General features: G+C 46.6%; 1 protein-coding gene across 1 annotated transcript; it reads right to left on the bottom strand.

Moving 5' to 3' along the window:
• Positions 1-4249: 4249 nt before the first annotated feature.
• IDS (iduronate 2-sulfatase) lies at positions 4250-12854 on the bottom strand. The gene is made up of 9 exons (XM_032124193.1): positions 12665-12854; positions 11832-11968; positions 10691-10868; positions 9739-9827; positions 8413-8613; positions 7647-7817; positions 6935-7061; positions 5240-5413; positions 4250-4875 (listed from the first exon to the last, which is right to left on the bottom strand). Exons 1-9 carry the CDS (start codon positions 12777-12779, stop codon positions 4373-4375), a joined length of 1695 nt encoding a protein of 564 aa, XP_031980084.1. The 5' UTR covers positions 12780-12854; the 3' UTR covers positions 4250-4372.
• Positions 12855-14683: the final 1829 nt, after the last annotated feature.

Genomic DNA, 14683 nt, shown 5'->3' with positions numbered 1-14683 from the left:
TTCTAAACTTAAAACACAGGAAAAAATTAGAGCAGAAACAGCAAGATCTGAGTTCCCCTAAATATCTGCAAAGCCTAAAACCAGAGTTATAAAATATTTCCCCTCCCAATCTTGTTCTCTTTCGATTTCTGTTCTGTTTTCTTGCTGGATCCTAATCTTTCAGATCATGACTTTATATCTGATTTCACTGTTCATTACATCTTACTGTTCCTTTCCTCTCTGCTCCTTCACTCTACTATCCCACTCCCTGTCCAACTGCACCTACAGAAGCATCTCAAACTTTGCCATTTCCTCTTGCTTAGTCAAAGCTCCATTATAGCTGGGGCCTTCACACACTGCTGGATAGAAATGTTTTTCTGCTACTCAGCACTGAGACAAGTGTTACAGATAGAGGGCAAAAAGCCCTTTTTGCTGCTTCCTATGGTGGATCTCGACATTGGTAGTCTATCTTTTTTCATATGCAGAACTCCCACAGACTTTAAAAGGAGACCTGTACATTTAGGCAGAGAAGAACATTGGAGTCAAGATCCCCCCACGCAGATCTGAAGATAATTTTCATTAGCTAGGAAGTCAAACACAGAGACATAAAAAGTTTTGACACAGAGTCATCTTAACTTGGTTGGGAGTTTCTGATGTGAAAAGCAAGAAGTTCTATAGCCTAGAAAACTGTAAAGCACTGGAAAACCTAGTTACCAGGAGGGCAATTTCATTCTTTATGTAGCGTTTCACATTTGAATGCTAAGTAACCACTGGAGGGGAGAAAAAAAGAAAAGAATTACACATTCAACAAAGGAACTCAGCTGCAACTACCAGGCACTTCCCAAGTATACGAAACATAAGCTTTGCAGAGTGCCCTGCAAGCCTGGGTGCCAAGCATGACGTTATGGTCCTAGCACCAGGAACTAAGAAACATCCCTGATATTGAACCATCACGGCCATATCCCATCCTTCGTGCTGCGGAACACTAGTTCCAACAGGGGACTCCACTTGACCAAGACAACACAGCAGCAAGTCACTAATACATAATTAACACACAATGTTGATTAATTAGGTAACATCTGACCAATAGCCAGGACTCTCAGCTGCCTTTGCCTGCCTCAGCACACAAACACATTTGCAACTCTCACATTAATCCAAAATGTACACCATTTCCCCCAGCAAGCACAGGCCAAAGGGGGGATTCCAATCTGTTGCACAGCACAGTGTGTAGCTACAGCATTTCCATCTACTCCAGTGTGCACAGCATGCTTGAAATTAGACCCAAATCTTTGCTTTGCAAACAGCATGCCATAAACATTCCTGTAGTGCTACAAAGAACACCCAAACACAGCTACCTCCATTTTTTTTAAGATTCCCATTGCTTCTGCTTTGTACATAGTGTATTTTTTACTTTCCTTCAAAAACTTTGATTTTAGGGTGCTGTGCATCCATACACTTGAAAAAACATCATGAATTATGATTGACTGATGTACAGCTGTTTAGGGACCAAAATCTTAATTCCATTGCTTACTCACTGCTGTACATTAGCTTATTAACAGAGGTCTGTTTATTGACTCTGCTTTGTGCCAAGTGCTTACGGCGACTACTCTGCAGTCCCCAGTGGAGGCTCTCCATACATGTACCACAGGTAACAATTCCTGCTGAGGCAGCATCACGCTGTTCTTCCAGCTGTTCTGGTGCCATCCTGAGAAATAGGGTCAACACTGGCATCTCATTTATTTCCTGATGCTTGGCTTGCAACCTCTTCCCTCTAGAGACAGTGCTGCTCACAAGAGCGCTTTACTTTTATTGCTCCTGTTAAGCTCTTCTGTTCTTCAGTGGAGGCTGCTCAGCCCAGCAAGACCCACAGCTCAGGCTCTCCAGCAGAAGCAGGGTTTTGGTTTGCTTGAAAAAACCAGCCTTCTCCCTTTGTCACTGCTGGATTTGCACTTCGCTCACCAAGTTCCATAACACAACCAACTCACATGGCACTTGCAAGAGCAGAGTGGTTTTTACTGCTGTGCCTCTCATCCTCAGAAATGCTCTGCCCCACTTCAGCAGCAGGCAGAAGGGCCCAGCTCTCCAGGTGGACTGTAGAAACCTGCTTAGGGACTTCTGCAATTACTCAGGAACGTCCTTGCCCTGAGCTTGCAGATACATCTTGATTCACTGGCTGTCAGAAACAATTCTGTTTCGTGTCTCCCCAAAAGATTACTGGATTTTGATTAAGAAAGGTCAAGGGCAGCTTTTCCCTTTCAATATAAAGAGAATGACTTGAGGAAAAAAATACTCATCACCTAGCACCAGGACTTTTATCTCCACTTGAAAAATTAAATTGCCTGAAGTGATGGAAGGCTTAGGGCAGGGTATGCACGGAAAAGTTTTCATGCAAACAAAATCCTAAATAATTTATCTATATGCTATAATTTTACATCCCCCCCAAAAAACGTGGGGTTTTTTTCTTTTTTTTTCAGATGTGTTAGCAGGAGAACAGAAAACACAAAGCTCACGTAGCCAAGTCTCAGATAATACCCATTTGCCAGAACAATTTTAAATGCACATTGTATTACTGACCCAGCATACCAGAGATTTAGATTAATCCTTAACGCTTCAATACATTCCCCAAAATAACTTTCCCAATATTTGATTTTCCTTTGAAGGAAAGTGTGTCAGAGATATAATTAGCTCTAGCTGCAGACTCCAAATCTCTGCCTGGCACTGCTCTCAGGAAAACACACCTTCAGCCAGTGTGAAATTGGTATAGCTACATTGAATCTGCTACATACAACTGAAGTACTTCACACCAGCCAAGGATCTAAGGATATATGTATAAATGAGGGAAAAATACATTTTTACCTGGAATAATAGTGCTGCAGAACACACAGGATCTTGGGCTGAGAAAAAAAAAATGGCAAGTTCATGAGAAATACACCCTTGTAATTGAGTTTAAGGCACTAAATAACCACTGTCTTCTAACAGAGAAGCAGATGCATGGTGGGTACCCTACATTAATCAGGAATAAGACTGTCACATGGGTTTTAATGAAATAAAGTCATGTCTATGGCTTCTCTAGAATATTAAAGTCAATTTATCTGAGGAAGACAAGTAATGGCTGGCTTTTTGTAGGAACTGGAGCAGTTCATTAAGGAAGGTAGCAGGAGTTAACACTATCTGAACAAGCTCTTATTTTTTAAGGTACAAATTCTGAGACTCTCGATTACCAAGACAAAACTGCAGAAATCCAGCAGGCTGATAGAAAACAACACAAATTACTGCCTTCACACTAAAGCACCATGTACCTCGTGGCTGTAAGCACAAAATACAGACAACACTTAAATAAAATACTCAGCAAAACCATTTTTCTCAGATTCAAGTTCCCAAACACATTTACCTTAATGCATTTCGCCATCTGGACGATGGCATATAACCCACAGCATAGTTTAGGACAACTAATGCTCCACATCCTGTGTTGCTAAGTGCTACACAAAAAACTTAAAACTTAAATGGGAGGCTTTTAGCTCTCCTAGTCCAAAACAGAGACTGCCAAGCCCATTAGCACATAGGAAGGCAAACATCCAGGTCTCTGTCACTGAATGTGACAACCCTCAAGTGCACTGAGTAGTTCAACAAGCAGCCAGCTCCAAAAGCTAAAGGTTTCTATCCCCTCTCACCTGTGGAGACCCATTAGGCCAATCCTCAGGAAAACCCACAGAAAAGCACACTGGCGTTAATTACCTTAACCCCCCAGTCTTATTTAGTGTTTCAGTGAAGAAAGTACTCATTTCACACACATTAACTAAAAATTCAGATTCTCCCGCTGTATGAGAAGAAGCATGAATTCCAAATTAAAGCTTTTATTAGAATTATTAAATTTTGGATAAAACACATGAAGTTTCTCTTTGGGCTCTAGTAAGATCTAAGGCTAATGAGAGAAACACCTCAGCCCTTCCCACTACCAAACGACCACTCCAGCCTCAAGTCTCCTAGGTAAAGGGGACAGGACCTGTGTCATGACTTATATTCACTGCACAGCCACTCAAACATGTAAGTTGCTGGTTTTCCACCTTTCACACCAACAATTTCAGCACAGATAATGAAATTTAATTCTTCACTCGCTACAGAAGACCACTGAGATGTTTCACAGTATGGGCCTGATGCTCTGTGTGGCCTTTTCAGAAGTGTTACAAGCTTGTGTTTGAAAACATGGCCGCAGAAGTTCCCTCTGACTACTTCAGTGCAGTAAGGGCTGTAACAAGACAAAGGCAACGGCTAGTTTTGATACAAGCAGGATTTTAATTCAATCCAAGTTGTTTTCTATGCAAGAGAAAAGTTCTATACAAAAGAGGAAGCATTAATTCAGCTGCAAGAACAGGCACGAAGAAGTTTCTGAACCCTAATGCTTTAGAAAGCCAAGAATTTTTTTTAAAAGCCAACCATGTGAGGTATTGTTATAGATGTTATAATCCTGGTTTGGGTCAGTCTCCATCATGTACAACTCTCCTGCATGGACATCCTTGAAGTCAGCACTGAAGTTGCTGGGGTCAAACTGAACCCACACAGTGTACCTGCAGTCAATGGTACGCACGGAATAGCCCATGATCCTGATGTCTTTCAGCTTTGGCTTGTCAGAGTTCCACTGGGGAGTGTCTGCAGGCCGGGGATACTGGCTGAAAGCAACAGGTTCTTCATTAAAACACCTGTCAGTGTCATCACACCCTTCCTTGCCTTCCTCCACCTTTTCTTCAGAGACATTAAAATAGTGGACAATGCTTGTCCCCTCAGTGCACAGCACAACACCAAACGACGTCTCTGGACACGCAGGAGGAACCTGCAGGCCAGCAAGTTCTGCAAGTGTTGGAAACACAGACACCAGCTCCACCACTTTTTTACTTTGCCCTAGAAGAAATAATATCAAAATATAAGTTATGGAACAGAATGGTTGGACAACAACTTTTTCTAATAATTCAGTTGGTGTTTTATTCAAAGTGCTCTGTACTGGATTTTTGGGGGTACCAAAATCAAGGCAATTAAGGGCTGGAAGTCAGCTCTGAAGATGCTAGTCTATGCACTTATGATAGACTTTTAACAAGAAAATTTTTGCACTTCTGTTTTTCCAATGTGTAGCCTTAGAGACAATCATATCCATTACTTTGAAAAAGAGCTCTTCAGAAAGACAAAGTGAATTCTCAAGGCGGATGGAGACATTATCAAAACCTCCATGTACCCACTGCAAACAAAAAAATAAGCACTGCAAATTTACCTTGAGGTGCTGAGCCTCCAATATGGCTAAAAGGGTCGAGGTAGGGGAAGACCCTTGCTCCTTGACTGACAGGGGGAGTTGTCATTCCTGGGACATAAAACATCAGCGGCACGCGCGTAGCAACGTCAAAATTGCTGTATTTTGCCCATTCACCATGTTCTCCCAGGGACCACCCTAGGTGACAAAAAACACAATTCAGAGCAGATACTGGGTTGCAATTTAGTAGTCATTTCTTTTTCACTGTAAATTGACTCTGACTGTTGAGGCCACTACTCTATTATAAAGGTTACATTAAAAGGTAAATAACAATCTGTGTTTAGATATAACAAGACTTTTCTCTAATGTGAAAGCTATTTCAACAGCCATCTAAATCTTGCAACTTGATACTCTTTTATAAAGGAAATAATTACACCTTTCCTTATTTCTCCTACTCTAGATTAGAATTAGGAAATTAGCATTAAAACAGCAGAAAAGAGGAATTGGGGTGTGTCACAGTGCCTGCAAGAGTCTCCAGATCAATTCCACAAGGCATTCATTTAAGTTTTGGGCTGCTGCCAGCTCTCCAATACTCCTGTTAACACTGTAGCTGAACATCCCTTGGAGCCAAGGCTGCTCTCTATGCCAGACTGCCATATCAGGATGCTACCCCTGAGGAAACAACAGAGATAAAACTTTTCAGCTCTCCTCTTCCTCTTGAAAGAGATGCCAACATGACTTCCCTCCAGGCAGATATACTGCCAACTTCACTTTGGGGGAAGACAAAGGAACTCTATGACAGCTATGTTAACACATGCTTTTTCTTGATCACTTTGCCAGCCATGGTACTGGAAACACCTACCGTTTACAGTTATCCACAGCAAGGAAAAGAAAAATTCAGTTTACAATGGAAAGTCAAGTCAAAGTGGCAAGTCAGAAGGAACATCTAGAGTCACTTTAGTACTAAAAGTATTAATCCCATTGCTATAAAACTCGTAAGAGCTTGTTTATACACAACTGCTCACAGAAGTCAACTCAAATTAACTAAATGTGTGACTCTAAATTGATGTAGTTAATTCACATCCTAACTGGTTTAAATCAGCTAAGACATCTCCCAATTAAAGGGATCATGACAGGGTTATTTTAATGAATATCAGAGCATTGAAACAAGCATTAAATCCTTGATGCATTTGTCCCACAATTCAAATTAAGTTTTTTACTACCAGGATCCAGAGTGTGCAGGATATCAGTCATGAGAGGGACCATATCCCTACCAGTTTAGATGCTCTGCAAGCAGCAATGACAAGTGTAAGAAAACACACTTGAGCAGTTAATGAGAAAGCCTGTTACCCACTGTACCAGATGGCTTTCTACAAATGGTAAGGGGGGAGGAGTGGTGGCTCCTTTCAGAGCACTGTTCCCAGCAAGAGTCACTCCTTGGGCAGGGGGTGGGAATACAGCAAGCTCAGCCTCGTGTCCTGACAGGCAGCCTCATTCCTCACCAGCAATCCTCAACCTGATTAAAGTGCCTGTGGGGGGACAGAACAGTGCAGCCGCAGAAGTCAGTGCCAGTCCCTTCAATCTGTCTCTGAAAGCCAGAGGTACAAGGTATGATAGCTCTGCTGGACATTATAGAAACACACACTGGATTAATATGCCAGCACTGAGTTGTACAATGAAGTTCTTAACAGTAAGCTTGAGAAAGATTTCAATGCTTACCATGATCAGCAGTAAAAACTACTATTGTGTTATTTGAGAATCCTACATTATCCAAAGCATTCAGCAGCAGGCCAACTTGCACATCCAGGTAAGAAACCGCTGCATAGTAACTCTGACGAATCTGTCGCTGCAAGTTAAGAAAACAGGAGAGGAAAAAAAAAGTTTTTCCCCAGACACATCCAGCAGAACCAGGGGGTGGGTGGCTGTGTAAAAGAACTAAAGGACTCTACTTGTAAAGCTTTAATTTTCATTGTCTGTAGCCCAATTAATGTCCCAGAAAAGGTAAATTGGGAGGGGGCAGTTAGAAAATTCCACCTCCCAGAAGTGCTTTCAAGCAAAACATTGCAAACCAATCCATTCTGCTTCCCTTCGTCTAGACAGTGCACCTAATTTTGGCATAAGCACTGAAGAGTCAAGAAGTCTTGCAAAAGAAGATACATTGGGTGCTGGCTTGAAACAGATAAACAGACTCAGATAATGAACACAAACACAGCACTGGTAGCTGCTACATACATTCCTTCACACGCAAACTGCTGCAGTGACAGTGCAGGTTTGCCTACAGAGCCAGAGGTGACAGCATGCAAGGGAATTCATAATATTTGCAAGTGGTCAGTTGCTGAGTAACTGGGAGCATCCAAGAGCAGCCAACTCCTCCCTTGCATTTGAACAAGTGAAGGCAGCTTGACTTCAGAGCACTGTGTTCACAGCTTACCTGGAAATCATCTGGAAGTGGTCCATACGGGAAACTAACATTTAATGCTTCCACATCATCCCTTTGCCTGATATCCATCCAGGGGTTGTATGCCACAGAAGGTAGTTTCTTAGGCACCCAGGGATCTGGGGCTAATGTGATATTTTCCAAGGGGTACAACTTGAGAAATTCCTTTACAACACAAAACACAGATAAAGACTGTCCTCACCTCTAACATATACTGCGAATTTTGTGTTTAAACAGCAACTATTCTCCCTTACAGGGCCCTTTAACATTACAGTTTACAAGGCTTCATTCCCCTTCTGTCAGAGTGTGAAACACAGCCACACTAGTCGTCCCCAAACAATTCCTCAAAAATACTGAGTTAGTAAGTACCCAAACCCAGCCTCCTGTATGTCAAAACAACACTTCCAACACCACTTTTGCTGAAATCAGTAGGAGTTTTGCCACCAAGTCAAACAGGGAATGAAATACAAGATCTTGTAAGGCCTCATTATGTCATACTCCATTAAGCTGGAGCCCATCTCCATGCAGTAGCAGTCACCATGACAGTGGTAGAAGCCTGGCTTTTGGCTGAGGAATCATAATTCATTCTCATTAAACATTCTGAAATGCATCACAGGTGACTCCTGAAGTTACAGCAAATCAAGGCTGGTTTCCAGCTTGCTTTCCAGAAACAGCAATAAAGCATTTGTGGGACCAGCTTTTAAAAGCAAAAGCAACATTTGTCTTAAGTTCCCTTTTCTGCAGGCTCCCGTCTCCTCACCTGTGGGTACCTCAGTGGGATATGTGGTTTGTGGTAACCAACAGCCAGGAAGAACTTTTGCCTGTTGGTTTTCATGACGTTCAGTAAGCGTATGGCCTCCTCCGTGCTCTGAATATCAGGCAGAGTCCCCCCAGGCATTTCTGTCACATTCACCGGGCACACCAAGTTCGCATAAAGTTTCCCATCTTTTCCTCTACAAGTCTTCATGAAAAAAAAAAAGTAACTTCTGTTAAATGCAAAGACAAAATTCTCTGTTCCATAACTTTAAAATCAATTTGTTTCTACCAACAAAAGAATGCAACTTCCATGCCTATGAAAACGCAGAAATCCTCTCTAAATCCTCTTGGTAGAAGCCCAAATTAAGTCACATAGGGCAAAAGCCCACAGCTTCTATGATGAATCTCTGACCTATTGGAGATCCAGCAGCATTTGGTTACCCTATATATATGCATTTTAATTCCTTCTGATCCCAAGAGTTCATAGAAAGCTGCCTAGAAGCTACTGACTTAATTTCTGAGCAAATGCCAGCAGTGGCTGAAGTGTAATCAGTGAAGAGAGATAAATTAGACTTAACAGTTGCCAGGGAAAGGTGGCCTCAGCAGGGTGTTTGGGAGGGTTGCTAAATGAACATACTTTTCTTTATGTCACGGATGCAAACATTGCTGTTGTTAAAACCAGTCTTTTTCCAGCAGTAAACCCAAGACCAAAGCACTGCCAAGGCTGTCTGTACCCTCATGACTGCAGCTCCTGCTGGGCAGTGTACAGACTCCAACACACGCTGCTAATGCAGTGTTTGCATAAAGATAAATCAGATTCTTTTGTGCCACACTTAAGAGTAACAAACACTCTAGAAAACTGGATCAGATTATAAAATTTCAGATTCAAACATTAATTATGGCCCCTTCTCACTCAGTCCTGAGCTGTTTATCACATTAAGTTCACCAAGACTACTGACAATGTTTCGTCACTAAAGTAAAGCCAGATCAGTTGCAGGTGCATGTTGACAACTGCACTTTTCAGATAAAGGAATTCATGACCTAGACACAAATTAAGACCATGCTTGCTGATATCTCAGTAACTGAAGTTTCCAAACGCCAATTTAGAAATACCTAAAACATCTGCAGGATGGGCACATTGATCAACAAAACACACATCTGATAACCTAGGCCTTCTTTTAGAAAGCACAGAAATAAAGCATTGGTTAGTTGTTTTCTTGCACAAGGGTGCAGCCTCAAAACCCACAGAGCATAGCCTGTACTCGACACAAAGAACTTGGTTATATCCTGAAAATCCTTCCCTGTTAAGAGTGCCACAAATCACACTTACCTTATCATTCTCATACTTTTCAGCTGAAGGATGAAAGGGTGGAATAGACCAACTGTAGGGATAGTCATCACTGTAATTGGATGAAACCCCTGAAACAGATAAAGGTATTAGAAATGCTCTAATAGTTCACTGAACCAGGAAGAGCTCAGACACAAGTTTAACTTGTCTTCAATTGTTCATTTTTCTTTCAAATATGCTAAATGAAGAAACATTTCAAATTAATCTTTGACAACTGAGGAAAAGATAACCAAGAAATAGAAGTCAAAAGGCTTAAGACAGACTTTTTTCCCTGAAATACACCTTTTACTAGTGATGGAGACTCAAGCCTGTCGAAGAGCCTTACTTCAGGGAACAGCAACAAAAAACCCAAAAAGCCAAAAAAAGCAAACAAAAAAAAATTTAAAAAAAAAATAAAACAACCCCCAGGATTAGTAACAGTCTTCATGCATATCCTTGATTAGCTCTACTATCAACTGAAAGTTTATCTATCAACACAAATTTAGTTCTAGGATAAGGAAATACCAAAAACAGGATCAGTATTACAGTATGTTTCAACTCAGTAGTGTTACTGCTTTTTAACTAGTGAACTAATTTCTTACTGAACTTGAAGCATAGACTCACAGCCTACTAGGAAACATGAAGCATGTACAGGCAGAACTAAGCCAACAAGTAATTTCATTTGTAGCAGATACCTAACTTCCAGATGTATTTTTAGAATGTTAGACTTTATTCCCACAATTTCCAGACAAGATAATACCCATTAGATAAAAGTAATCTAATACACTCATCTCTAACGCCTTGAGACTTAATGACATCCACTGTAAAATCTGGCTTATGACTATGATTTAGCTTCTTAATATGGACCAGAATCACACATCAATACTTAGGGAAGTTTGTGAGACTATACACATCAAGTATTTCTATGTTAAGCAAATGACAATACAAACCATACCTGGATGAAAAACTTTCCCCACAGATAATGTCACATAGCCATTTTCCTTGAAATACTGGGGCATGGTGGAATAGTTTCCAGCATGGACTCTCCAGTAGGAGTAGAAATCATAGAGCCGGGTGGTATCAGGCCTGCGGCCAGTGAGAAATGACACTCTGCTGGGAGCACACAGGGCTTGCTGAAGAGAAAGACAGCCAAGGAGAGAAATTTGGAACAAAAACCAAAACACATGTACAAACTGACACGGGCCTAGCTGGGCCATAACCATCTGAAAGCTCAGGAATCACAGGGAAAGAGTTTCGTATCTCTTCAAGCTGGAATGAATAGTATCCTTATTAAGCATATCAATTCCAAACTGCAAGCTTTTAAAAAAGCAAGTCAGGTTCCATAAAGGCAGTGCTTTTGAAATCTGGTTGCTCACATCACACAGAATTAAGCAGCAGTGGCAGGTGGACTGTGCTGATAAAAGCCCACAGTCTAGTTGATCTGGACTGCCTTAAGAATAAAGAAAGGATAATCAGAGAAGGTCTGGGTTACGGTCCAGAGGCCTGACCAATTCTGCTTCAGGGTGACAAAACCCAAGAGTTATTGCTTTGAAGTCCTATTCCCTAGCTGGAATTAGACACAAACTTCTAATTTCTCAGCAGAGAGAAACTTGGGAATGTAGACATGTTATGAAGAATAGTCAAGTGAAGAGCAATTAGTGAGATTTTGAATCCTCTATTTTAGAATGATGCTTACCACACAAACTGCCCCTTTATAGCAATCTATAGAATTGATTCCCTCAAAAGATTAAAAAGTAAAACAAGCTTTTGTAAGCGGTAGAAAAAGAGAATTCTAATTTAGTAAAATGGCATTTTTAAGCAGCACTTGGCTGCTAACAGTGAAAATGCTTCTTGAGTGGCACTCTGCTCCTCCAAGGGCTACACAAATACCATAATTTAAATGCCCTGTTTTCATTTTTTCTCACCTTAGTAAAGATAGGTTCACACACTACAGTTCAGCCCAATCATTTATTTCCTACTGAAAATACTTAAAGTTAGTAAATACTTGCTTCGTCCACTGGCCTGCCTAACACCTACTGTAACAAAGCCAGTAATTATTTTGCATAGAGAAAACATGTTTAAGTCATTTGTCTCACCTGGGCATATGCATTGCTGAACACCATACTTTGAGAAGCAAGTTGATCAATGTTGGGAGATTTCACAAGCTTATCTCCATAACAGCCCAAAATAGGACGCAGATCATCCACAACTATAAACAAGACATTCATGCCATCTATGAAGAAACACAATTAGAAATAAATTAAACTGAGCTCCATTAAGCAGACATTACTTCATACCTATTTATCAGTTTTTAACCCTGAAATATACCTGAGAACAAAAATAAAATTAATAAAATGAGCAAGATTATCTTTGTAAGGGAATGTAAACAAAGGGATTAATTTTTCAAAGACAGAAATTCTTATTTGATCTAGACAGAAATACAGTGGTTTTCATTTCCCTTCCTATTTCATTGCTTGCACCCTTGATATTTTCTCCAGGTACTACAGACGGCATCTCCTTGCAGCTGCCTAAACAAGGGTGGTGCAAAATAAAGAGGCACTTTACAGGTCTACCGACTACCGAATTCTACAGCCTGCAAGCTTTGAGAGGGGTGCTAAACCACAGGTTAACAACACTGTTGTCTTGCATAATTCTGCTCTGAAGAGATAAAACAATTTTTCTTCAATTAATTACGCACGTATTTTTAAAACGCCCTCTCAAGGCGGCGGACTGTACTGGGGGCTGGGCCCGGGCTCGACCCGCTTGCTGCCGGCGAGTGAAGCCGCGGCCTCCCCAGGGACACACCGAGCCCCTGGGAACACGCCGAGCCCCTGGGAACACGCCGAGCCCCTGGGAACACACCGAGCCCCTCGGGCCCGGCCTCCCGCCGGCCGCTCCCCCCAGCCCAGGCCCCGCCGCCAGCACGAACCGCCGGGGCCGCGCCCTCCTCCGGGCCCCGCCGCCGCCGGGCCGGCCGCGAAGGCATCGCGGGGCAGCCGCAGCAGGGACAGCACCAGGCACATACAGAGCCGGGCCGCCACCATCTCCCAGCGAGGCGGCGGGGCCGGGCAGAGGCGGCCCGGGGGCGGTGTCTTGAACCATCGCCGGAGCCTGAACCCCGCCGGGAGCGGCCCTTCCCCTTCCCTTTCCCCTTCCCCGCGCGGGGGCGCCGTGGGCCCGCGAGCGAGCGAGCGGCCGAGCCCGGGCGGAGCAGCGGCTCTGTGACCGAGGGGCTCAGCCCGGCCGGAGGAGCGGCTCTGTGACCCGGGGGCTCAGCCCGGCCGGAGCAGCGGCTCTGTGACCCGGGGGCTCAGCCCGGCCGGAGCAGCGGCTCTGTGACCCCCGGGGGCTCAGCCCGGCCGGAGGAGCGGCTCTGTGACCCGGGGGCTCAGCCCGGCCGGAGCAGCGGCTCTGTGACCGAGGGGCTCAGCCCGGCCGGAGCAGCGGCTCTGTGACCCGGGGGCTCAGCCCGGCCGGAGCAGCGGCTCTGTGACCCGGGGGCTCAGCCCGGCCGGAGCAGCGGCTCTGTGACCGAGGGGCTCAGCCCGGCCGGAGCAGCGGCTCTGTGACCGAGGGGCTCAGCCCGGCCGGAGCAGCGGCTCTGTGACCGAGGGGCTCAGCCCGGCCGGAGCAGCGGCTCTGTGACCGAGGGGCTCAGCCCGGCCGGAGCAGCGGCTCTGTGACCCGGGGGCTCAGCCCGGCCGGAGGAGCGGCTCTGTGACCGAGGGGCTCAGCCCGGCCGGAGCAGCGGCTCTGTGACCCGGGGGCTCAGCCCGGCCGGAGCAGCGGCTCTGTGACCCCCGGGGGCTCAGCCCGGCCGGAGCAGCGGCTCTGTGACCGAGGGGCTCAGCCCGGCCGGAGCAGCGGCTCTGTGACCGAGGGGCTCAGCCCGGCCGGAGCAGCGGCTCTGTGACCCGGGGGCTCAGCCCGGCCGGAGCAGCGGCTCTGTGACCGAGGGGCTCAGCCCGACCGGAGCAGCGGCTCTGTGACCCGGGGGCTCAGCCCGGCCGGAGCAGCGGCTCTGTGACCCGGGGGCTCAGCCCGGCCGGAGCAGCGGCTCTGTGACCCGGGGGCTCAGCCCGGCCGGAGCAGCGGCTCTGTGACCCGGGGGCTCAGCCCGGCCGGAGCAGCGGCTCTGTGACCCGGGGGCTCAGCCCGGCCGGAGCAGCGGCTCTGTGACCGAGGGGCTCAGCCCGGCCGGAGCAGCGGCTCTGTGACCCGGGGGCTCAGCACGGCCGGAGCAGCGGCTCTGTGACCGAGGGGCTCAGCCCGGCCGGAGCAGCGGCTCGGTGACCCGGGGGCTCAGCCCGGCCGGAGGAGCGGCTCTGTGACCCGGGGGCTCAGCCCGGCCGGAGGAGCGGCTCTGTGACCCGGGGGCTCAGCCCGGCCGGAGGAGCGGCTCTGTGACCCGGGGGCTCAGCCCGGCCGGAGCAGCGGCTCTGTGACCGAGGGGCTCAGCCCGGCCGGAGCAGCGGCTCTGTGACCCGGGGGCTCAGCCCGGCCGGAGCAGCGGCTCTGTGACCCGGGGGCTCAGCCCGGCCGGAGCAGCGGCTCTGTGACCCGGGGGCTCAGCCCGGCCGGAGCAGCGGCTCTGTGACCCGGGGGCTCAGCCCGGCCGGAGGAGCGGCTCTGTGACCCGGGGGCTCAGCCCGGCCGGAGCAGCGGCTCTGTGACCGGGGGGCTCAGCCCGGCCGGAGCAGCGGCTCTGTGACCCGGGGGCTCAGCCCGGCCGGAGGAGCGGCTCTGTGACCCGGGGGCTCAGCCCGGCCGGAGCAGCGGCTCTGTGACCGAGGGGCTCAGCCCGGCCGGAGCAGCGGCTCTGTGACCCGGGGGCTCAGCCCGGCCGGAGCAGCGGCTCTGTGACCCGGGGGCTCAGCCCGGCCGGAGCAGCGGCTCTGTGACCCGGGGGCTCAGCCCGGCCGGAGGAGCGGCTCTGTGACCCGGGGGC

Source organism: Corvus moneduloides, chromosome 14, assembly GCF_009650955.1.
Source record: "Corvus moneduloides isolate bCorMon1 chromosome 14, bCorMon1.pri, whole genome shotgun sequence".
NCBI classification, from domain to species: Eukaryota; Metazoa; Chordata; class Aves; order Passeriformes; family Corvidae; genus Corvus; species Corvus moneduloides.
The sequence above is the reverse complement of the archived record's forward strand: the minus strand, read 5'-3'. Positions and strand labels throughout refer to the sequence as shown.

Coding starts and splice junctions, on each gene's coding strand:
- IDS (XM_032124193.1), bottom strand. CDS start 12,779: ATGGTGGCGGCCCGGCTCTGTATGTGCCTGGTGCTGTCCCTGCTGCGG. Junction 9,828..10,690: donor GGGGAAAGTTTTTCATCCAG/GTATGGTTTGTA, acceptor TATCTGTTTCAG/GGGTTTCATCCAATTACAGT. Junction 7,062..7,646: donor CACTTCCAGATGATTTCCAG/GTAAGCTGTGAA, acceptor CTTAACTTGCAG/CGACAGATTCGTCAGAGTTA.